Genomic DNA, 24688 nt, shown 5'->3' with positions numbered 1-24688 from the left:
AACCTCTCCAGACCTTATCGTATCAGACCCAGGGTAACCTTATCAGCTATGTTATACACAAAAGCCTGCTACACTCCAGCCACTGCGCAGGTTGCGGTGAAAAAACCTTATGAACGCAAACTTCACTGCCGGATCGTGTCACATGCCAGCTAACACACTGTCATGAACCAGCGCAGTATATGGTCAGTTTAAATGCTTCTATTCTGAAACGCTTTGCACTCTCTCCCTCTCTTGCTGTCTTTCGCCACAACTGTTTTCCAACGCCACAGAGATGATCACCCGGATTTTCAAGGATGCTTCTCCAGTTAGTAGTATAGAAATGTTGTTAATATGTCACTAGAACCGCAAAAACATCCTTGAAAACCCATGTCACTTCAACTAGAGCCTTTTTAAAACTGTATTTCTCTTGTTAGTAATGTAGAAATGTTGTTAATCTGTCTCTACAATCGTAAGAGCACTCTTGAAAACCCGTGTGACTACTGAGAGAGAGAGAGAGAGAGAGAGAGAGAGAGAGAGAGAGAGAGAGAGAGAGAGAGAGAGAGAGAGAGAGAGATTAATTTTATTACTAGTGAGAGAGGAACCAAACCTTACTACTACAGCAGCTATTACTACTGCAGCTGCTACTATTACTACTACTACTACTACTACTACTACTACTACTACTACTACTACTTGGGACGTTTTGGGTGTGTTTTAGTGGTTATTTTGGAGTGTTAAAGATGTGTTTGTGAGTGTTTTGAAGTGATTTGGGGTACTTTGAGTGTTTTGGGGATGTTTTGGTGTATATTGATGTGGTTAGCGTAGCTTTAGAGTGTTTTGGGGATAATGTAGGCATATTGGAGACAGGTACTGGTAATGTCAGGGTAGAGGCGGGGGTGTTTGAGATAAGACAAGATTCTGGGGAGTTTAGGGGAGTGGCTGCGATGCTAGAAGCGTGTCAGGGGTAGGTGTTAATAGTGTGCGTTGTGATACATGAAGCTGTTAGATGCAAGTGTGGGGGACGTGGGAGGGAGTTGTATTGAGGGGGTTAACAGTGGGAGGTACTTGAGGTAGAAGGGGTGGGAACGAATATGCGGCCGTAATTAGAGAGGTACACAACAGGTAGCCTCCCTCTTTGTGTGGTGGTGACTGGTGGTGGAAAATAAGATCGTATGTAGTAGTAGTAGTAGTAGTAGTAGTAGTAGCAGTAGTAGTAGTAGTAGTAGTAGTAGTAGTAGAAGTAGTAGTAATAGTAATAGTAGTAGCAGCAGCAGCAGCAGACTACTACTACTACTAGTACTACTACTACTACTACTACTACTATAGTTATAACTCGTAGCAGCTATTGAATAATAAATAAATAAAAAGCTTGAAAACTTATATAATAAACAACTGTATATTTTTTTCTGAATAGTAAATATATATTTCTTATCATCTATAGGTAGTTGTTATGTACGTTTTATTAATTTTATATATTTATTTATTTATTCAAAGACCACGAGCAATGCAGTATTTTGATTTTGGCGCCATGATTCCTGCTTCCAACTGATCACAAGTCTTCACGAGGACCAAGACCAAGACCCAGAGTCCAAGACAACCCTCTGGCCTTCTCCTCATATTTACCATTCATTTAAAGACACTGAGGACGCTGGATGACGAGAAGAGAACACGTAAATGAATAAGGTATCATTGTACAACCTTAAAATTGTAGATAAGTAAGAAATAATGTTAAAGTAAGAGGTTTTATATGAGTTGGTATAAGAAAGTTGTGATCATTTTAAGACACTACTTCGTATTTTTAACCCCTGTTGTAGGGCACTGTGCGGTGAGGAGAGGACACATTAATAATTAAAGTATCATTGAATAATCCTAGGTGTAAGGAAAAGTTGGAAATAATGATAAAATAAGAGGTTTCAATGTACGACATCGTTCATTTATTTTTCGTTTTCGTTATTATTTTTGTATGTATATTTCCTTCAGTGTCCTGCCTCGCGTATCCTGTGTCCTGTGTGTGGAGTTCTGGGCCTCATTACTGGTGACTGTGTACTGGTGATATAACTGGTGTGCTGTCTGTTACTGCCACTCTGTATATTCTAGTTTCATTAGGTTAAATTAGTTTTGGTTACGTTAGGTTGAGTTAGTTTCATTAGGTTAGGTTAGATTAGTTTGCTTAGGTTGGATTAAATTTGGCTAGGTTAGGTTGGGTTTGGTGGTGATGCGTGACAGCTGGCTGGGGGCCAACGAGGCTGCAGCCAGTCCTCTCAAAGGAATACAAAAGAAAGCCAAACAGCAACAGACCTTTTGGTCCTTGCAAGGCTGTTTTGGTAACTACTTCTAACTAGCTACAGGGAAGAGAGACAGGACAGCATAGCAGAAGGGTCCTCCCCACCCACTACTCCCTCCAGCTTGTGCTGGCATGGAAATAGTTGGGAAAAATACCATGCAGTATGGAAAAACTGACATGGAATTTTCATAGGAAAGGATGAAAGGAAGTTCTGCTATTCATTCTACAGTGAACTCTATGCCTATCTGAAAGTTAATGCAATTTATAATAAAATTGGTGTCTGTAAAATGAAAGTTTATTAGTGAATTTAGTAATTATTCAGACAAGAAGAGAGCTTGTTGGGGATTTGCTTTTAAATATTTGTCTATTTTATTTTTTAATGATTCAGTAGAATTGCTGTTTACGATTTCTGCAGGAAGCTTATTATATATATTTACAGTACGATTAAAGAAAAAATGTTTGGCCTTGAGGGATTTAAAATGTTTGGGTATAATCTTGAATCCTTTATTTCTTGTTAAGTTAGAATGATCAATGGTAAAATATTTTTTTGCATCAAGGTTACTATATCCTTTAGAAATTTTTAACACTTCTATTAGGTCTTCTCTTATAGTGCGCTTTGTTTAACCAAATAGGTTTAGTTTTTTCAGTCATTCCTCATATGGCTTATTATGCAATCTCGGTGGGACTGGTGGGCAAGGGGGGAGCAGTGGCTGGTTCTCTTGGTGAGAGTGGCAGGCAATGGGGGCCAGCAGCTGGTCCTCTTGGGGGGGGGGGGGACCATCAGCCAGTTCTCTCGTGGAGAAAATGGCCAGGTAGTGTTGCTGCTGTGTTACTTGTGAGGACCAAACTGTTTTGTTCTGGTACATTTAAGTCTGCTTTATATTGAGAATAGCCAAAAGACTCACAAGAGCAAGACCAGGAGGGCGTCAGTGTGAAACGCTGAGTATGTTTACCTCACTCCACTTGAAGGCTGAGCTGCCCAGCATATGAAGGAATAGGGGAAAGTACCTTTGAATAAAGTGAGGGGACAGACCTTACTACATAACAAGTTCACTGTCTTCATGAACTAGTGAAGGTGAGGAGTGCAGAGTGAAGAAGTAGAGGGCAGCAGTCACTCACCACCATGCCTAGCAATCCTGCCCTGGTGCTGCTCTTCAGTGGTAAACGCAAATCAGGAAAGGATTACATCACTGACCGGTTGCAGCAGAGGTAAGGAGTGCCAAATGGGTAGGTACACTTTCAGAAAGTTGCATCCTTCCTATTTTTAGATTAAACTAAATATTGTGAAATATTTCAACACATTTTTAGTTGATATGATTCATTTGTATTTCCTTTGGGTTAGTTGATCAGTGGTATCTAGGAAAAGCTAGGGAAAGGTAAGCATTGGAAATGTGGATGTCACAATGGTGCAATGTCTTGGGGTAAGAGATGTCATCCACCACAGGCTCATGGGCTAGTGAGACATAAGAGTGTTGAGGCCACACACTGGTATATCTTACATCCCCTAATCATTATCTTTACCTTAATTAACTTCCTAACCAGAAGGCTTTGCCCAGCTGGATCTATGGTATTAAACACAAAAGAATTAATGTTACATATATTCCTAAATTTGTCGACCCATCTCAGTTATTAATATACTCAATGACAAGATGCACACAATAAGAAGAATGATTTAGTATCAGGTGGATGCACCTTACCAGAATGACTCTGGCAGATGTTGCTGTTGTGTGTGGATGAAGTCTGCCTTCCTGTCTCCTTTCTGTATCATACATTGGCAAATTTACAGGTGTACATTCGTCTCTTGGAAGATGAATCCATATACTCTGTGTAAGGAAATTTATTTATTTCTGTTTTATAGAAGTCATAGCTGGCTGTATTTATTCATTATTATTACCTGTATGTACTGCTATCATCATTTCTCTGGTCATTATCGGCTTTCTTGGTGCTGGAGGGACCAAGGGGAGTGATGATACGTTTTCCGACTTGTGACGTAATCTGACAAGGTCTTAGCTGCTATGTGCTGCCTAATCAAGAAATTACTGTGCTATATCTTTCACGGAAAAAACAAGGCAATATAATGCAGTAAAAATTTTTAAAAGTAAGAGTAAAATGGTAATGCTAGATTCCTGTTTTAACTCTGGCAAGGATTTTTTATGAAAACTCATTGACATGTTGTGGGTAACATGCTGACTGCCACAGCAGTTTTTGGTAGATATGCAGAAATATCTGGCTATTTAGCCTGTCATGGCAAAAATAGGTTCTAAGGACATTTAGGTCTGTTATATAGCAAATGGCTGTCTCATATAAATCTAGCCAGATATGCCCACATTGATGAAACCTCAATGTTGTGATCTGTAACTTTTCATTATTATTTTGCGTCTTTTGTCATCCTTTTTTTACACACACAAAAAAAAGGAAAACTATAAAAGCAGTGTTCAACATCTCAGATTCACCTATGATATTAGAATAAAGTTTGCCTTGTACTGAATTATGTATAAGCCCAGTTTTTATCTCACATTCACCTGTGATATTAGAATAAAGTTTGCCTTGTACTGAATTATGTATAAGGCCAGTTTTTATCTCAGATTCATCTGTGATATTAGAATAAAGTGTGCCTTGTAATGAATTATGTATAAATCCAGTTTTTATCTGTAATGTAGGTAACAGTGGTGTAATTACTGACTTTGGCATTCTAGAAATGTGTGTCATTTGTTAAACTGTCTTTCACTGACTTCATACCTGTAATATAAGTATTGAGAAAATGGGACAAAGAGGCACACTTTTCTTAGAGTTTACCATTAATAAGGCTCTGCAATCTTGATCTGTTAGAGCAGATACCACCACCAGTGTTATGAATCAGACCTTCAGTAGAGTTTGCTAGCCATTGTTAGGATTTATATGATTAGTTCTGCTGGTGACCATAATCACTTATACATATACTGGATACCACTGTTGTATCACACACCCTATCCTCTTTTCAGTCTTCCAAGGAAAATCATAGAAAAAAATTTAATTCTGGTTTATACATTTGTACAAAAAAAAAAAAAAAAAAAAAAAAAAAAAAAAAAAAAAAATATATATATATATATATATATATATATATATATATATATATATATATATATATATATATATATATATATATATATATATATATATATATATATATATATATATATATATATATATATATATATATATATATATATATTTCTAACATTTGGAAAAGCATGGAATTTTGGTTGCATTATTCCAAGTGTTATTATCAATTGTAGGCCAGGTAATTTTTCTATTTTAGCACATTAATTACTCAAAGTTATTTGTGATATAATATGCATTTGAAAAATGTAACTCAGTGATATATAAATAGCAGCATAATGAAAAAATGTCAGCAGTAAGAAAAGTTGGATGAAGATATAAATTATTTTTCAGTATTCTTTTAGAATTTTAGATGAAAATATTTTACAAATTATTGTTTCTGCAAATCAGCATAACACTGCATAGCATATAACATCCACAAATCTTTCTCAGGCTAGATGAAAATAAGAGCAAGATCATAAGACTCAGTGGACCCATCAAGCAGCAGTTTGCCGATGACAATGGCTTGGATTACTCACAGCTCCTGACTGCATCGGATTACAAGGAGAAATACCGATCAGAAATGATAACTTGGAGTGAAGCCAAGAGAGCACAGGATAAAGGGTACTTCATCAGAGAAGCCATTAAGATGTTTGAAGGTCAGTTGAGTAGTGAAACATGAACCAAGAGTAGGGTGGACACTGCAGGCATAAAAGGACAGCCTCTTATAAAATGTGAGAACTGTATATTAGAGGATTTGTGATAGAGAAGAGGGAAAGACGAAGGACTAGAATGCAAAGATTAAATGTATGAACTAAAAAGAAATGGAGACTTTGATATGGCTACCATTAAAATATTGTTACAAGGAATGAGTGTCAGAATTGTTTGGGGGGGATAGTGTACAGTGCATACATACACATATCTTAATCAGAGTTTAAATTCTCATAAATGGTTAACAAGAAATAAATAATAAACTAGCTTTATTCACATTACATTTAATGATTTTGAACTCATTCTCAACAAAAAAATCTGGCACCATATGACCTTGATGTTGTGGTACCAAAATAGAAACTTTCAATAATCAGTCAGTCACTGTCACAGTACCACCCACTACAGGACTGTGTGGTGCAATGAACCTTGTGTGGTCTTGCAAGAAAACTTGTGGGTTGAAAATTTCACCTCTATTTTTCAAAACAAGCTTGAAATGGAGTCTTCTGTTTGGTAAGTGTCCAGAGCCAGGAATACATAAAAAGTTGGTGGACTTATGTGACCTGTCATTGGAAGACTTTACTCTCTTACCAATATTTTGCATTTCTAGAGATAGGGTTTTGAGGTTTTGATGATGAAGAAAATGTATTATTATAGTCCTTAAGAACTTTTCAAGTCTTAGAACCCGTTTAAAAAAAAAACTTTCTTGTCTGGCAGGAAGTAAGTACCCAATTTGGATTGTGAGTGACATGCGGCGACGTAGTGACCTAGCATGGTTCAGGGAGCACCACCCTGATGCAGTCTACTCTGTCCGCATCATGGCCACTGAGGAGGCACGGAAGAAGAGAGGCTGGGTCTTCACTCCAGGTAAGCCTGTTACTCCTTTGGTCTTTGTTTATGTCATCTTATCCCATAAAGTAAACATATTACTTGAAATCTTTGACTTTCACTTGGATTGCAGAGTGATGCATTGATATATACTTTCTGCAGGAGTAGATGATGCAGAGAGTGAATGTGATCTGGACATGGTTACTTCCTGGGACATGGAAGTAGACAACAGTCAAGAAGAGAGTGAAGGGCATCTGCTAAGTGTGCTTGATTCTCTCCTGACTCTGTGCTCAGAGCGGGTATTAGCAGCAGCAACAGCAGGAAGATGTGATGCTGTTTCCAATACTACAGGTTAGAGAGTCTGCAGGCAGGCTAAATATAATTTTTTTGATTGTTGACAAGCCAACCCTTTCAGCCAAGGCAAATAATTTCAGTGCCTTTGAAGATTAGGATATGAAACTCAGATAATTATATAAAATGCCATTAATACTATTATATGAAAACCGTAAAAAGGTACTCTATAGAAACAGACAGACATTGAAGAACACATTTTATTAAAGAGAAAAATAGTGATAATGCATTGATGGCTTATTTATTAGCATATAGAGCCATATAGGTGCTATATGATTACATTTCATTCTTAAAACAGAGAATCAAGTGCCTTAATCAGAACATTATGGGAATACACCAAAAGCATGGGTCATGAACACCGTCTGTGTGGAACCTCATTCATCTTGCTGATAGCTTCATCCTTTGTGTGTGAGTTGACTTGTGATTATAAATATCAATCTGGATAGGTTTTCATGCATTTTGTTGAATTGTTTATCAGTTATGTATTTTTCAATTAATTTATAAATATATTTCATCATCAATGGTTATATGTGATGTTAAAGGACAGATTTTCCAGAGGTGCAGCCTGTGCTGGCATAGGCAGGTAGTGTTAACTGTTTTAGTCTCTCTAACCAATGTCACATATCAGAGTTAAGTGAGTGAATAACCTATAGGTGATTTGAAAACAACTGTGATGCACACAATGTTAAGCATAGTATTTTAAGACTGTACTGTTTGAGTGGTCTCTAATTTTTTTCCAGAAACCACATCCCTTAATTGAGATTAGTCAGTGCATATCTCTTACTTTAGCTACCTGGTCCAGCTGGCCACTCCTAACTCTTGTATAGCCACCTGCTATGATTCTCCTTGCCTGAACTCTACAGTAGCTTTATGCTGCAGCCAGCCATCCACTTCATATTAATGCATTAAGGTGAAGGAAGGATTTGGTTTCAGGCAGAACATGGTGCTGAAGGTTGTGAAATAACAGTCTTGAGGTGATCACTATTTTGAAGTTAGTTTAGGTGCTTGTAGGGACATTCGGTAGCTTATGGCTGTGTGTGTGGTACTGAAGAGAGTAGGCACAAGGTAGCTTTGTTAACACTGTGAGTGAGCATATTGGTCATAAAGCCAAGATGCACTACGTCCACCGAAATAACTGCAGGCACTTCTCTTATTTTATAGAGGTATTAAAGTATATACAGTAATGGGTTGTTGATGAGGAGCTTTTGTAGTGACCTTACAAATGATAATATTTGTAGTAATAGATACTCTGTGAGTCTGTGATTCTTGCCTCTGTGTGTGTGTGTGTGTGTGTGTGTGTGTGTGTGTGTGTGTGTGTGTGTGTGTGTGTGTGTGTGTGTGTGTTTGTGTGTGTGTGTGTGATTACTTGAATTATATTACTGCTGCAATAACATGTCACCAATACATTGAGAGAGAGAGAGAGAGAGAGAGAGAGAGAGATTGGGGAATTGATAAATGTATTAGCTAACTAGCTTGATTCATTAGTTGTATTTTCTTTTTGTAGCTATATTTTCATGACATAATAAATAATTTTTTACATAATTTTGGTTGTGTGTGTATGCACGGTACATGTATCCAGTGACTTAGAGAAAACAACGTGATTAATGAAGCTTACTTAACGTTATGTGGTATGAGTATAATTTATTTATTTATTATTATTATTATTATTATTATTATTTATTTATTTATTTTTCTTGAGGAGTTGCTTTAAAGATGAAAAAAAGTTATGTGGCGCATCCATCAAAGTCCCGCATACTGAAACACTTCTACGCCCCACCTCTACCTTCCAAAGGCTCTAGTTGAAGTTACACGGGTTTTCAATTTTTTTTTTTTTTTTTTTTTTTGTGGTTCTAGTGACATTAAGATTTCTACATTATTAACGGGAGAAACACTTAAGAATCCGGTTTTTCATCTATGTGGCCATTAAAAACGGTCGTAATGAGAGTAAAGCGTCTCAGAATCTGGCCAAACAGATTATCGAGAAGGGCTGGGCTTTCCATAATATAATACATGGTGAAACTGAAAAAATGGTTATGCGTCTACACGTGCTAAGCAGGAATATTATACCGTAATGCTTGTTCTTGGGCGTCTTATCTCGATGACTTGTTACTACAGTGGAAGTTATTCGTTTTTTTTTTTTCTAGAGTGTTTTCATGACTTTAATGATAGTTTAGTTTTGCATCATCAATAGGAAGAACACCCATGATGAGAACTCTCTGCAATTAGTCCTGATAAAAGGTCAGTGCGTTTCTAAATACGGAGCCAGCAGGTAAGGCCCATGTAATCATTCCTTGGCTCAAATTAACACCGTTTCTAACGGGCGGAAGATATACGCCAGCAGAGCACTTATACTACCTTCCTAATGAGTTACTTGAAATGTTGCATGCAGGTGTAAAGTCGCTTGGTCGTGTTTACCTGTAGGTTATACTCGCTACGCCAGATATATGATGCGTAGCTTGTCTCTTTTCATGATTTAGTTCAGTCAAGCCTCCCCACATGGACTGGCCTTACTCTTATCTACAAGCAATTTCAATGAGTATTTTGTGGCAAACTAGCAACGTTTCCAGACTCGTACGACATGACGTCATTTCCTCAGATGTCAGGAGGAGAAGTCTGGAAATAGTCACGTCTATTATATTGTACTGACACAACAACATAAATGAGGAGGAGTTGCGTGTACTGCCATTAATATGCTCTAGATACGCATTTCTGTAGTCATGGCGTAGAGTTACGGAGGGAAATTATCGTGGTTAAGTTGTAGAGCGAGATGTGTCGGATGGCAGCGTGTGGCAGTCAACCAGCGTGGTGTGAAGCAGCTGACTCCAGTGGCCGGTCTGGTGGTGCTTTTGGTGCTGTGTCAACGAACTGCACGACGGCGTGCTGCAAAGGGATACACACGGGGAATAGTATACACACCACACAGGGAGAGGCGTTACTGCCCCTGGAGGCTCTGGTTGGTACTGGTCAGCTCGTCAGAACATCAGTGCGATGTAAGTCAAGGATAAGTAAGGTTTGTTTTGTTGGAGAGGCTGTTGACCGCGTCGTAATGCATTTTTTTTTCCTTTATATGTTGGCTGCTTTCCCTGGTATAAATGTAGTACCCTTGTATATATAGTTCGGTTTTCTTTAGGTTATAATATGAGAGTGGAGTCTCGTAGAACACCTCACTAGATACATGCCGTGACAACTCATTCACGTTTCATCTAATCTTGGAAAGTTTGGATTTGATTGTCATCTTAATCGCCAGTCAAGTATGTGATTTTTATTATCCTAAGGGCAAACTCATGGCTGTTAATCATGAGTATTTGCATCTCGCGGCTTTCTTGATTATAAGCAGTAATAACGTTGAAGGTTGGCCGCTTTTTCAACGTGTAATGCAGTGTGACAAGGCATCAAGTACCATTGGGGGACACCGAGAGCTGAGGTGTATGGGTAGACGCTGAACTACTATCGATCCCTCCCTATGTAGGTCAGGAGATATAATCTGTTGCATGTAAAATAAGGTCGTCCACATATGTCCCGCCGAGTGTGATGCGTTTGATATCGGGGAAGAAAACCAAAGAAAACATAATTGCAATAAATAAAATAGGTACTCTTACTAGGTTATGATTACCATGGTTCTTTGCAAAACACCTCGCTTGTTAAAAAGATCGCTTGATGATACACTGATTCTCTGTTTAATCATTCAATCAGTCTTTGTCTATATCAATCTATCTGCTTACAGAATACATATAACCAATATATCAGCGTATAGGTCAGGCAGGTTTATGGAGATGAGGATAATTTTCAGTAAAGGTAACACCTAGAATAGCGATAGTGTGTTCTGCAAGTTTCCTTACGAGCCAAAAGTTGTTCGCATGTAAAAGGTATATCTTACTTTAAATCTTTCTTGATATGCCTCTCTGACGTGTAAAATAAATAGCCTGACGAGCCCGGATTATTAAGTACAAGTATAGCAGTGTCGAGTTATAGGCGCTTCTGTTTCATCAGGACTCGCCCGCCCCCTCCGCGTCCTCCTTTGCCACTGCGTCAATATCATCAGGTGATGCGCGAAGCTGGCCTGCCTGCTCTTCCTCCCTCCCTCGAGCGCCCCCGCCGCCGCCGCCCGCGTGGTGGGGTGTGGAGTGCGGCCACGAGTCTCGAATGTCTAATATGAGTGTGGCATTTTGGTTTATTATATTCAGATTAACGGTGCTTCTTGTGTTTGATGGTAGCATATAATTATAGTTACTTTGGTATAAAGGCACAATTTTGTCACTCATTGCTATAATATATTTCTCTATTGCTCTACGTATATTATAGCCACCAACGCTGGACGTATAACTTCATAAAAGAAAAATGCATGGGACTCGCGTAGATATAATACTAGTGTATATGCATATGGTGTTTTTGGAAGCAATTATAACGTAGTAAATTTATTTTGCCTTCTGTGACCAGCGAGAAAGCTAACAATAACCACAGGAAGCACGTGGCTACATAGCAGAACCTTCTACCCGAGTAACTTCCCTTGGTGTCGTTTCCCTTACATTCACGCCGGCGTGTATAGAGCATTAACCTAATGTTAAGTAATTCATGAACCTGAGATACTACCGGACCCGCTATCATGCTGGATCTACTGGTAACACAAACAGGTGGTGTGGGTGGCTGTGTTGGTGGCGCCGACGTGTCTGGAGTGGTCGCGCGCCTGTCTGGGACCGTGTAGGGAGCGGGACGTACGGTCGCCTTGAGTCATGCTGCTGCTGGACCCGCCCTGTCTTAACTAATGAGCTAAACCTTGCCACACCTCGCGCTCATCAACAAAATAGTGTACATCACCGTGCATCCTCGTGCTCTTGTTTTTGTTTATTCATTCAGTCATTCATTCATTCACTATTATGAGTCGCACCCATCAGCAAAATAGTGTAATACGTAAATGAACGTGCATCCTCATGTTCTTGTTCATTTGCATGGTATTGTAGAATATGTTTCATTCATTCATTAAAACAATTACTAAATAACGTCTCTAATGGATTGTTGCACTGTAAGTCTATTTACATTTACATTATTCTCTGATAGTGTATGTGCATTATTATTTATTCATTATTTATAGATTTTTATCTATTTATTCATTCATTTGATGTTTATTTACTTTTTTTGTGGACTTCAAAGAATTTTTACGGTCGTGTTAGGACTGTCACTGTTATGATAGGAAGATACTGATAACGTAAAATAAATACTGATGATAATAGTGATAATAACGATAATCAAACAATAGCAACCATAATAAGTTAGCTTTTGCAAACCACCCTTACCATCACAGCAGTCTCATTACACATGCTTCCTGCAATAAAACACTCATGACTCGTACTGAACGTGCTGGTGGTGGTGCAACAATATCGAAAAAAAAAGTGACAAGAAAAAAAATATATTTTAATACTTTCCTCTCGTTGGGCCAGTCTCACTGGCCCCCTCTCTCTCTCCTCTCTCTCTCTCTCTCTCTCTCTCTCTCTCTCTCTCTCTCTCTCTCTCTCTCTCTCTCTCTCTGTCTTCATAATACAGGAAGTACTGTATATATATGTGTGGCGAGTTGGCTCACACACACACACACACACACACACACACACACACACACACACACACACACACAGAGAACATTTAGATAACTTAAAATTAGATGAAGCTTGATACTTGGCGCCCTGAACATAAAAAGGTCAGTCTGGTCCGAAGCCACAAACCTCGCCACCTGCTGAGATCTTGCGAAGGAATACATTTAAAGCTCGAATTTCCTTATGATTGTTGGTTTATAGGTACATGTTAGTTCTCGTGTGTGTGTGTGTGTGTGTGTGTGTGTGTGTGTGTGTGTGTGTGTGTGTGTGTCTGTGTCTGTGTGTGTGATGGCGATCATCATTAATAAGTTATGAGACTATTCAAGGAAAATAATAAGTTCCCTCATGAATTTTTATACTAATGGTATCGAACGACGGTTGCCCATAACATACACACACACACACACACACACACACACACACACACACACACACACACACACACATGCACACAGGGCTAGTTCTTTATACAAGGATCCTTACATACACAGGTTAATGTATATATGGATTCCAGATCAAAGATATGCTTATTTTTGTACATATATTTAGCTTCAGGGCGCGCGCATTACACATTCTAGACAGTTCGCGTATTTCCCATCGGAGAAGATAACACAGCCACAGTGGACTAGTGGTGTATTGTAATCCTGGTCGAGAGAGAGAGAGAGAGAGAGAGAGAGAGAGAGAGAGAGAGAGAGAGAGAGAGAGAGAGAGAGAGAACTAAAGGCATGGTGAGGGATTAAGTAAGGTGTGACAGGTGACTGGGTGACAGGTCTGGCTAGACGACCTGGGGTTATCAAAGGAACAAGTTATCAGACTAGGATGGAAAAAAAAAAAGAAAAATTAATAAATGAACGCCATTGGCTTCCCTTTGTGTAGCGGTGCCACTTATCACGTGTAGATGTGATAGACTCTCTCCCTCTCTCTCTCTCTCTCTCTCTCTCTCTCTCTCTCTCTCTCTCTCTCTCTCTCTCTCTCTCTCTCTCTCACACACACACACACACACACACACACACACACACACACACACACACACACACACACACACACACACACACACACACACACACACACACACACGTGCGCGCAACATACATAAATCTAGAGAGAGAGAGAGAGAGAGAGAGAGAGAGAGAGAGAGAGAGAGAGAGAGAGAGAGAGAGAGAGAGAGAGAGAGAGAGAGAGAGAGAGCATAAATAACCCTTAACAGAACCCTTCAGTTACCCATTGAACAATTAGTCGCAAGAGCAGGTCAGTTACTTCCTTTCACGCTGACAGTGCCTCGTGTTTTGTCCCAGGCAGATTACGGGCGTGACCAGGGACGGGAGTGACGGAGGAGCAGCAGAGGAGGACACGCTGACGCCCTTTCTGACGCCCCAGCATCTTGCCAAGACCCCCGCACAGTCCTTCTTCAGTGTGATCAATTCTAGGGTGAGCAAGTAGTGGTGGTGATGGTGGTGGCAGCGGCATTCTCGGTCCTGCTTTTGTTCCTCTCGATGACTCCTCCCTTTGTGCTTTTGTCTGACTTCTTTTGTATCGTTAGTGTGTTATATTTGACTCCTGTGTTTCTGTGATGATTTTCCGGGTGGGTGCTTTCAATTTCTCTCTCTCTCTCTCTCTCTCTCTCTCTCTCTCTCTCTCTCTCTCTCTCTCTCTCTCTCTCTCTCTCTCTCTCTCTCTCCTTATGTCTTGTTTCTCTATCTCGTACCTCTTCCCTGTTTCCTCTTAATTCCTATACTTCTTGTTTATTTTTTTTCCCTCCCATTCATTTTATTCCGTTCATCTGTTCATCTGTTATTGTTTTAATCACATGTATGACTTAACCTTTCGTTCTCCACCTTAAATGTACAAACCCTTTATTTCCTCTTCACTTTAACTTATGTACCCTATTTTTCCTCTCTCTACGTCGGCGTCTCTTGATATAACGATACATTTAAGAATAGGGGATAATTCGTTTTAATTACATGTATAACTTAACTTACAATGCTATAAACTCCTCATTTCTTTCTCACTTTAAACATTTGTAGCCTTTCTTGCCTTCTCTACGCGATCTCTCTTCTCGCACTCCTAAGCTGACCTTCTCCCTTTCATCTCATTTAGTCACCCCGCCAAAGGAACCTCGCAACACTGCCCCCACACCCTCCTCATATTCTTCTTAAAGGGATAATTCGCATCGTTTTTTAAAGGCACATCCGACTTGTGCGAAGAAATTCTTAACGGTTCTTTCTTTCGCTTCCTTCACTTTTTTTTTTTTTTGTGGTTCTTGAGTTGATTTATTTTAGAGAAAGAGGTAGATTTTAATATAGTAATCTTTCCTTTGTAATGACTTCCTTCATTCCAAGTATTTTCGAATTGTTTTGCTATTTTGGTGCCTCTTCAACTCTTAGTTTGCAAAAGAAGCAGTTTGTAATGTAATAATTTTCTCCCGTGATGAATTTTTCCAAGCTAACTTAGTATTTTCAATAATTAGGAACTTGTGGGTGAAATGCTCGTGAGGAAATTTGCCTGACGGAGGAATTCAGGGTTTGTAGTGTAGAAGATTTCAAGGGTCTGCTGATAGATGGGAGAGAAAAATAAGCCTCCAGTGTGTGTTTCCAGAGAGAGAGAGAGAGAGAGAGCTCATTATGTCGTATATAAAACAAATGGAGTATTATTCGCACGTTAGGTTCATTCGTATTTTTTCCTCCTGAGTTCATCTGTAGTGTGTTTTTCACTCAGGATGATCATATTAGTGTTTGGACCTATACCCTTCTATTCCTGTGGCTTCTCCTCAAGCTAAGAAAATGGTCGTGGTGCAAGTTACGAAGCTGAATAAATGAATGAATAAATAAAGAGACACTGAATGCAAAAGAAGTGATTGTGTAGTTTTTACGAATAAATTAAAAGAGAAAAAGAAATCTTACCTTGTTTGTTAAAATACCGTAATTTGTATTCCCTATTGAGGTACAGAGTGTGCTGATGTACTAAAAATACTGAAATAGGATAGAGGGTTCATCGAAGAGGATAAATCAAGAGATAGAGGGTTGAACGAAGAGAATAAATCGTGTTCTTTAAGTCAGAAAACAAAGGAGAACGTTTACGAACTATCATAAGCTACACGAAATGGGCCGGAGTGTTCAACAACGTAGATGTAAATGACGTTCTTTAAGTCAGGAAACTAATTAGAAGACCTTCGAATGCCCATGAGCAACACGGTCAGATTTAAGCTGCGAGTATGGAAGACACTGCCGCACTAATAAGGTTGTTAGTGGAACAGACTTAACGAGTACATATTAAGTGCTAAGACATCAGATACTTTCACTAGGAGGTTAGATGAATTTATGAATGATGAAAGATTGAAAGTTTGAAGTGTTGAGTGCCTTGTGTTGGTCAGTAGGCCTTTTGTTTTCTTATTTTCTTGTGTTATTATTTGTAGTGCATATAGTTGCATCGTTTATTTGGTACGTTCGTTTCGAGTCACTGAAGAAAAAGTAATGAATTGACGCTCCCATTGCTTGTATTTTAGTGCCTGTAGTTATGTTTGCTTGATACAGTCGTTTAGAGGTACTTAAAGAAGTGATAAGTACCACGCTGTCATTGCTCATGTTTTAGTGCTTGTAGTTGAAAGAAAGTGCCAGCCTGTCCTTAGCCTCCATTCGGTTAGCATCACGCTGTAGGCCAGTATTCTGAAGCGCTCTGCTCTCGTCAGGACCAAATTAAGGTGACAAAGAAGAATAGTTGTGTTTTCATAGATGTATTCCCCATCCACCATACAGAATGCTTATTGAAACTATCGCCAGAATCATGAAAACTCCCATGAAAAATGAAAACCCTAGTCACTTCTGCTACAGCCTTTTGAAACTAGTCTAGATGAGACGTGGAGACGCTTAAACAAACCGCCCAATGTTACTTGTTTTAACTCTTTCCAATTATTAACCCACACGAGTTCAGGATTTCCACTGAGCTCAAATGGAAATCCCTGTAAAGCTTGCATCACACAGCATCCACCGCAGTCAGTTTCCGTTATACCACATTGAGAGTTTACGAACATAAAAATAAGGTGTATGAAGCCATAAGACCTACACGCTGCCTTTCTGTTTTCACCTGTCACCTCCATTCATTACCTGGCTTAGATTGACGTGGCTTAGTTTGGTGTGGCTTTATTATTATTATTATTATTATTATTATTAGTAGTAGTAGTAGTAGTAGTAGTAGTAGTAGTAGTAGTAGTAGTGGTAGTGGTAGTAGTAATAGTAGTAGTAGATCAGCAAAGAATATTGAGTTCACAATCTTTAAGACTTCAATGAATAAATGTTTACTTACTACACATTAGTAACAGTATGAAATAACAGACTATTCTTAATTCATTCTAGCTGTTAATTATTATGTGTGTGCGTGTGTGGACATCAGTAGCTTTTAAGTAAATGGTAAATTATCTACTTAAGTTATTATTAAATTACTCTTTTTTTTTCTTTTTCTTTCTTTCTTTCTTTCTTTCTTTTTTTTTGTGTGTGTAAACATTCACTTCAATATTCCGCCGCCTTGCTTGTCCTCCGCGGCGTGGTTGTTGCACTGCATGATGTCTGTTGTCTTGTTTGTAGCCCTCGAGGAGCATTGCGCGCCACTACAGCCTCCAGGTGGGTCTGCCTTGTGCCTTACCCGTGTGCAGTGTGTAGCTACTGGTTGTCTGTACCGTACTTAACTTTTGTTGTTCATTTCTCTCTCTCTCTCTCTCTCTCTCTCTCTCTCTCTCTCTCTCTCTCTCTCTCTCTCTCTCTCTCTCTCTCTCTCTCTCTCTCCTCTCTCTCTCTCTCTCTCTCTCTCTCTCTCTCTCTCTCTCTCTCTCGTGCAGTATTTACAGTAGCAGTACAGTGTCTCCTTCCCTCCCTCTTCTCCCGATTCAGTAAATTTGTTTATTTATTTGTTTATTTGTTTATTCAGGGGAGCTACAAATTATTAAAGTTTTGGGTATGTAATTTTTTAATGGGGACGACACAGCTTTACTTTATTTATTTATTTATTTCGTATACTAGTTAAATTAAAATGTCGTTGGTCGTAAACCACATGTGACATTTCTTACCCGTGGCTGTTTATCCCTCACCCGGCTCGCTCCCCCTCCCCCCCCCGTCTCTCTCTCTCTCTCTCTCTCTCTCTCTCTCTCTCTCTCTCTCTCTCTCTCTCTCTCTCTCTCTCTCTCTCTCTCTCTCTCTCTTTCTCTCTCTCTTTCTCTCTCTCTCATTTCCTCTTCTAAACACCACTTGTCCATTTCCGTTCATTCTTCGGTACGAATATAAAAGAAATGGCAATGTTAACTATATGAAAATTGCTCCGTTCATTCCTGTAGGTGTATGGAAATAGTGCCATTCATTCTACGTATAAAATAAAGAAAAATTATGCGTTCAGTCTACGTGCACATATACAAATAGTTGGGTTCATTCTACATATAGTAACATATCAAAAGTTCCGTTCATGTGCGTTCATTGTACTTACACACGAATAGTTACGTTCACAATGCTCGCTATAAAGCAGTAAATAGGAAAACCAGTGTGGGGGAGCCTCGCTGGGGCAGGGAGAGGAAACACGTGGCTCGCAGGTGGCGTGTGGCGGGGTGCGGTGCTTGATAGGAGCTCGGGTTTGGCAAGGGCTTGGTGATGCAACGTTGCAGGAAATATAAATAAATGAATAAATAAAAAGGAGATCTCTGTTTTCCTCAGTGATATTGCGTATACTTGAAGTTATGACAGGTTACGTATTAGTTCAGGTATCTACTTCATTCAGGATGTGTACACTTTTAAAAATTCATATGTATTCGTCTATGTATGTGCGGCACACTTTACAGAGCCATGTTTAAGAACTATGTGGCACTCTTCACTGTGTGACAGCCTTAAGAACAGTGTGTAATGTCTAAATAGTTTGTTTACATCCAGTGTAGTCGTGTCTCGTAACCCTTTCACTGCTTGACAAATTTTCCCATAATCACATAGTTTATAATTTTTAAACGTTTATTTTCGTATTACAGCCTGTTGAATAAATATGTAGCTTAGAGAAGACAAAATTAAACTCCCATTTTTTTTCTATGTTCATGCGAACTATTTTTCAGTGCTCGGAATGTTACCACAGAGGACAACCATAACAATGAAAGGGTTAAAGTTTATCCTGTATAAGTATTCAAAATTTTCCTTCTGTAGGGACGCTTAAGTTTCCCGTAGACCAGACAAGTTGGGATGGTTGGAGCAGGTGCCGCCCTATCACCCGCGTCACGTGTTCTTGACACTTGACACGATCCTCTGGGCGGCACTCTCTGCTGTCGGTCCTCCCGTAACGTCAGTGCCCGTATCCTCAAACGTTTCGGCGTCTTATCTCAGTTAGCTTTAACAGGCTTTAGTGGAAGTTATTGAGGCTTTCAAGGGTGTTTTCAGGATTTTAGTGAGAGTTTAACCAGGATTCTGCATGGTTAATAGGAAAACACCAGTGAAAACCCCATTATTCTTCACTGTGGCCTTTGAAAACTATCCTGATGAGAGAATAAAGCGGTGAAGAATACGAGACTCGGCAAATGTTCTCTGTTAACCAAGGAGTTATTATGCAGGACTCGCTCGACCAGTACCACGACGCCTACTCCACCCTGACGCGGCTCCATCACACCAACGGCCACGCCTCGGCCTCTATCCACGCCCTGCCCGCCGCCAGTAGGGGAGGCTACCGACCACTAGACTCGGAACCATCCACCTACACTTTCGGTAAGATGACTTTATCTTTTTCCTTCTGTAGTCATCCTTCGTTAATGTAGTCATCCTTCGTTAATCTCTGGAGTACTGTAAAAATTGTTTTTATGGAGAGACACGCACTCTGCTCTAACCGTGGCTTCAGTTGTTCCTAACTCGCTCTGGTTTTTTTTTTATGTAAATTGGAAAGGTATCTAGTAATTAATAAGAGCGTGACCTATTTGTTATTATTTCCTTTTTTTTTTTTGAGGGGTGGGAAAAAGAATGGCTTGCCTCGTGGCTGGGTATTCTATCTCGCTTCTACCTCGCGTTCCTTCTATGTACATCCCACACAAAGCAAATTCCAGCCACGAATTTCCTCCGTCAGAATTTCACCCCAAACTGTTCCCTCCATGATACAGATTCCTCCAATCTGACCTGACCTAATTTGTAACGTGAAAATTGTTTTGGGGAAAACCGTTTTGGTGTTCGCATGGTGTATATATATATATATATATATATATATATATATATATATATATATATATATATATATATATATATATATATATATATATATATATATATATTTTTTTTATTTTTTTTATTTTAAACCATGACTTCAAGTAGCTATATGTATTGACGGCAGCTGTAGACTTTAATTCTTTCACTGCTTTAGTTTTTTTTCCATGATCATCTACAACTTTTTAGACTCATCTTTGAATTACAGTTCCTCAAGTCGTTCTGTTGCCTTAACTTCCTATTCTTTCTTTTTTTTTTCAGTTTTCATGCAAACTATTTCTATACAGTGCTCGAGTGTTAAGAAATGACGACCATAGCAATAACAGGGTCAATACTCGTCATCTGAACTCAATTATAACCTCTCGGTATTATGTTATTTTTATTGACATCATTTATTTCTGTTTTTTGAGGAAGTGTGAAACTAATACATGGTTTGAAGTTTAGAAGCTCTCTGTATTAAGAACAAGAATATTTTGGGAGCTACAGGACCTACATAACGTCTACTTTTGGCTGTATATGCGGAGTGGCTAAGACAATATTCATAGCCCATCGTCTCTTTACCAGATGGGGCTGCGGGGCCAAGTGACGGCGTTGGGAACCACGGACGGGTTCGCCACGCCAGCCACTCCTCCGCCCAGCCGCCCTTCACCAGCCCTCCGCACATCGGTCGCTTGTCCCTCTCCACCACCTCCCTCAAGCGAGCATCCGCCGACTCTCCGTGTCTGCTGGCGAAACCACCGAGCAGGGCTGACTCGTCCCCGGTACAACTCGTACAGAAAACAGGGAACTGGAGGCAAAACTACCGTCCGTGCGTGGAGATGGTGCGAGAGGGCGGCGGAATGTTTGTCCCCATCGCTGAGGCAGAGATCACCGCTACCCAGAAACCCGTCGTGTCGAAACCTTACAACGTGATCGAGAACAACAACGATGATGGATGGAGGAGGAACTACGTGGAGTGTGTGGAAGGGCGCGCGCTGCTGCTGGGGGACGAAGGAGGAGGAGATGACGGTGGTGGTGGTGGGTTGTCGCCGACGCGTCAGGAGGTGCATCTCGTCCCTGCTCGCCTGACGCATCTCCCGCCGAAGGACGCTGAGCTGCAGATGTATTCCTTCGCTCCTGTGAGTGTTACGTGTGACTTGTGATGTTTTTGTCTATTCTAGATGTAAACACACACACACACACACACACACACACACACACACACACACACACACACACACACACACACACACACACACACACACACACACACACACACACACTCTCTCTCTCTCTCTCTCTCTCTCTCTGACAAACAATTACGTTAAAGCAAAGACAGCCAACACACACACACACACACACACACACACACACACACACACACACACACACACACACACACACACACACACACACACACACACACACACACACACACACACACACACACACACACACACACACACACACTCCAGTAATTATTCCATTGGCTATTTTCTGGCTTGCGGTCAAAGCTGGAGCAGTGAGGGTATCAACTTTGGTAATATTAGGAGCAGGGAAAGAAGAGGAGGAGGGATGAAGGAGAAGCGGGAGGAGCAGGAGAAGAGGAGGAGGACAAGAAAGATTACGTGATGGAGGAGAAGAAGGAGGAGGAGAAGGAGGAGGTAAACGAAAAGTAGGAAAAGAAAGAAAGCATAATATCAAATGTATATATAAGAAGTATGAAGCAAGAAAGAGGAAGAGGAGGAGAAGGAGATGAGCTAGATTAAGGAAAGGAGGATGAGGATAGGGTAAGAAAGATGAGGAGGAGGAGAGACCGAACATAGAACAGGTAAAGCAAGTAACTTAAATATCAGTGGTTTTCAATTTTTTTTTTTCTCTCTCTCTCTCTCTCTCTCTCTCTCTCTCTCTCTCTCTCTCTCTCTCTCTCTCTCTCTCTCTCTCTCTCTCTCTCTCTCTCTCTCTCTCTCTCTCTCTCTCTCTCTCTCTCTCTCTCTCTCTCTCATATACCATTGCTTTGCCTCGAACTTAAGCGATATTGCCACTTCGCAGTACCGGAAGGGAAGAAAAGGGAGAGGAGAAACGGAAGAAACGAGGAAGAACGCTGCAATACGGATAATCGAGAAGGTAAAGAGGAAATAATATGATAAATGGCTGTGATAAGGGAACGAGTGTGATTGGGGGACAAAAAGTGAAAGTGGTAAAGTGAAAGAGGAGGGAAAAAAGTAATTGAGGGATATTTGAGATAGCGATGAGGTGAAGGTGAACGAGGGAAGGTATAGGGGAGGGGAGGGGTGAGGAAGATAAGGGGGTAGAGATGGGAAGCTACTGGGATGGTGCGGTAGTGTATGGAGAGGACAGGGATGGGGGAAAAGGTATAGGGAAGGGATGGGTGAGGAAGATAATGGGGTAGAGGTGGGAAGTTACTGTATGGAGGCAGGTGGAAAAGGAAAGGAGGAGGTGAAAGCTTAATCAAATAATTTCTTTTAGCATGTTGTTTCCACACTAGGAAATCAAGAAAATGAACATACAAATAACGACTTCTTAAAACTTCTGGGGAATGCATACAGTACATGACAAAACTGGAGTAATTTTTTTTTATGTATATAAGAGGGGTACTGGCCAAGGGCAAGAAAAAAAATATAAAAAGAAAGAAAAAAACTGAGCTGCCGGTCCCAAAAGAAAAAAAAAAGGTCAAAAGGGTTTCCAAGACTTCCCTCTTGAAAGAATTTAAGTCCCAGAAAGGAAGAAATACAGAGACAGGTGGGAGTTCCTGAGTTTACCAGTGAAAGGGATGGGACAGGTAACATAGAAGGAATGGGACAGGTAACATGGAAGGAATGGGACAGGTAACATAAAAAAAATGGGACAGGTAACATAGAAGGAATGGAACAGGTAACATGGAAGGAATGGAACAGGTAACATAGAAGGAATGGAACAGGTAACATAGAAGGGATGGAACAGTTAACATGGAAGGAATGGGACAGGTAACAGAAGGAATGGAACAGGTAACATAGAAGGGATAGGTAACATAGGTCTACTTAGTTTTACTTTACCAGGATTGTCAGGATTGGTATTATGAATGAAAGACAAATGAATGAATGAATGAATTATTGTTTTTAGATGCAACAAGAGAGTCATATAGTGAGACAGATGCATGAATGAAGTAATAAGAATCAGGATGAATTAAGTGGTATTAGTACTGGGATTAGAGGACTAGAAAAATACAAACTAAAGGCATAACATTATTTAAAGGTCAGTGCGAAGAGTGATGGTGATGAGTGACTGCGATGGGTAAACCTGAATTCTGAACCTGTATTGGGAAGTGAAGGGAATGGGTGAGGGGAAGAAGGGGAGGGAGAACACCACCATCACTTTATTACCCATCCTCCACACTAACAAAATAGAAGAGAAACAACGACAACAACAACAACAACAATAATAACGCAAGTCTTCCATCGTTTTCCTCCTCCCTCAACTTCTCTTTCTCTCTCCTCTCCTCTCTATTCCCCTCCGTCCATCTCCCCTTCCCTCCTCCCTCACTATTCTCCGCCATGTCCTTTCCCCCGCTCCCTCCCTCCCTCCCCCACATCTCTCTCACTCCACCTCCTTCACTTGGCTTGTCTTGGTGTTAGTTGCTCTGATGCTCTCGGTAGCGCAAGGAGCTGAGATAGTGCTGGTGCTGGAGTTTTGGTAAGGGTCGTGCTGGTGGTGGTGGTAGTGATGGTGGTGGTGAAGGGAAAGTATGGTGTGATGGATTATGTATATGTGGTGCTGTATATGAGAGAGAGAGAGAGAGAGAGAGAGAGAGAGAGAGAGAGAGAGAGAGAGAGAGAGAGAGAGAGAGAGAGAGAGAGAGAGTGCTGATAGTAATGCAACAAATATTGTGTTCGTGCTGTCATGCGAATATGGCCTTCAAAAAAAACGCAGGATTTTGTTAGAACACTTGGCGGCTCTCGTGTGTGTGTGTGTGTGTGTGTGTGTGTGTGTGTGTGTGTGTGACAGATATGAGAAGGATTTTTTTTGACTGTCACAAATTCCAACTTTGACAAGCTCTCACGTGTATGTGTGTGTGTGTGTGTGTGTGTGTGTGTTTTCATTCTGGCAAGCGGGCGGGAACGTGCGTGCGTGCTAGCGTGTGCGTGTTTGCGTGAGATTGTGTGACATTTCATGTACGGAAGAGCGAGGGTTGAGAACTTAGGTATACGAGTACCACCACCACCACCACCACCACCACCACCACTACCACTACCACTACCACTACCCACACAGCCCATTCATTCATCCGAGCATCTTTACTGAATGAACTCTCGCAGGTCAGAACTGAGAAGCTACACCCCCAAAATCCCTGAAAGAAAACGCTAGGAGAGAATACGAGTACAGACTAAGACATTTACATAGAGAAAGATCAGAAAAAAAGTGCACAATACCGAATAAGTGGATTGTAGAGGTACACAAGGAGAAAGAGGAACATTATAGTACCTTAAGTAGCGCCTTGTTGAGCTGCTGCAGGGAACTATAGACGAAAAAAAGGAGGTCAACCCTTGGCTTCTTTCTGTGAGGACCCGTATCCTACTCCACCTTCGACAATGGTGAGTGAATGAGGGAGGTTGCGGTGGATGAGTGGGTCTGTGGGTAAGTGTAGTAGGTTGAGTGTGTAGATAATAAGGGTAGGTGGGCGTTTTTGTGAGTGT

The 24688-nt window shown here is 40.4% G+C and overlaps 2 protein-coding genes across 4 annotated transcripts in view; both read left to right on the top strand.

Annotated features, from left to right (window-relative positions):
- The first annotated feature begins 1506 nt into the window (after positions 1–1506).
- Positions 1507–8770, top strand: LOC135100590 (phosphomevalonate kinase-like). Its single transcript, XM_064003634.1, has 7 exons — positions 1507–1662; positions 3334–3472; positions 5795–6000; positions 6458–6562; positions 6767–6916; positions 7040–7228; positions 7527–8770. The coding sequence occupies exons 2-7, from the start codon at positions 3387–3389 to the stop codon at positions 7541–7543; spliced, it is 753 nt and encodes a 250-aa protein (XP_063859704.1). The 5' UTR covers positions 1507–1662; positions 3334–3386; the 3' UTR covers positions 7544–8770.
- A 1249-nt stretch (positions 8771–10019) lies between these two features.
- Positions 10020–24688, top strand: part of LOC135100588 (uncharacterized) — a 37086-nt gene continuing 22417 nt past the window's right edge. The window contains exons 1-6 of one of the 3 annotated variants that reach the window (XM_064003628.1): positions 10020–10218; positions 14109–14241; positions 17391–17426; positions 19379–19529; positions 20580–21133; positions 22047–22121. In XM_064003628.1, coding sequence (XP_063859698.1) covers positions 10217–10218; positions 14109–14241; positions 17391–17426; positions 19379–19529; positions 20580–21133; positions 22047–22121 — 951 coding nt within the window. In that variant the 5' untranslated portion in view covers positions 10020–10216. The remainder of the gene's footprint in view (positions 10219–14108; positions 14242–17390; positions 17427–19378; positions 19530–20579; positions 21134–22046; positions 22122–24688) is intronic. The other 2 variants (XM_064003630.1, XM_064003629.1) reach the window with 2 other exon arrangements.

This window comes from Scylla paramamosain, chromosome 5, assembly GCF_035594125.1.
Source record: "Scylla paramamosain isolate STU-SP2022 chromosome 5, ASM3559412v1, whole genome shotgun sequence".
NCBI classification, from domain to species: domain Eukaryota; kingdom Metazoa; phylum Arthropoda; class Malacostraca; order Decapoda; family Portunidae; genus Scylla; species Scylla paramamosain.
Note: the sequence above shows the minus strand (reverse complement) of the source record. Positions and strands in the feature narration are given on the sequence as shown.

Bases quoted from the DNA above. Each gene is read 5' to 3' on its own strand.
- LOC135100590 (XM_064003634.1), top strand. From the start codon at position 3,387: ATGCCTAGCAATCCTGCCCTGGTGCTGCTCTTCAGTGGTAAACGCAAA. The intron at 3,473-5,794 runs GTAAGGAGTGCC...AATCTTTCTCAG, and splicing joins ACTGACCGGTTGCAGCAGAG to GCTAGATGAAAATAAGAGCA. The intron at 6,001-6,457 runs GTCAGTTGAGTA...CACCCACTACAG, and splicing joins AGCCATTAAGATGTTTGAAG to GACTGTGTGGTGCAATGAAC.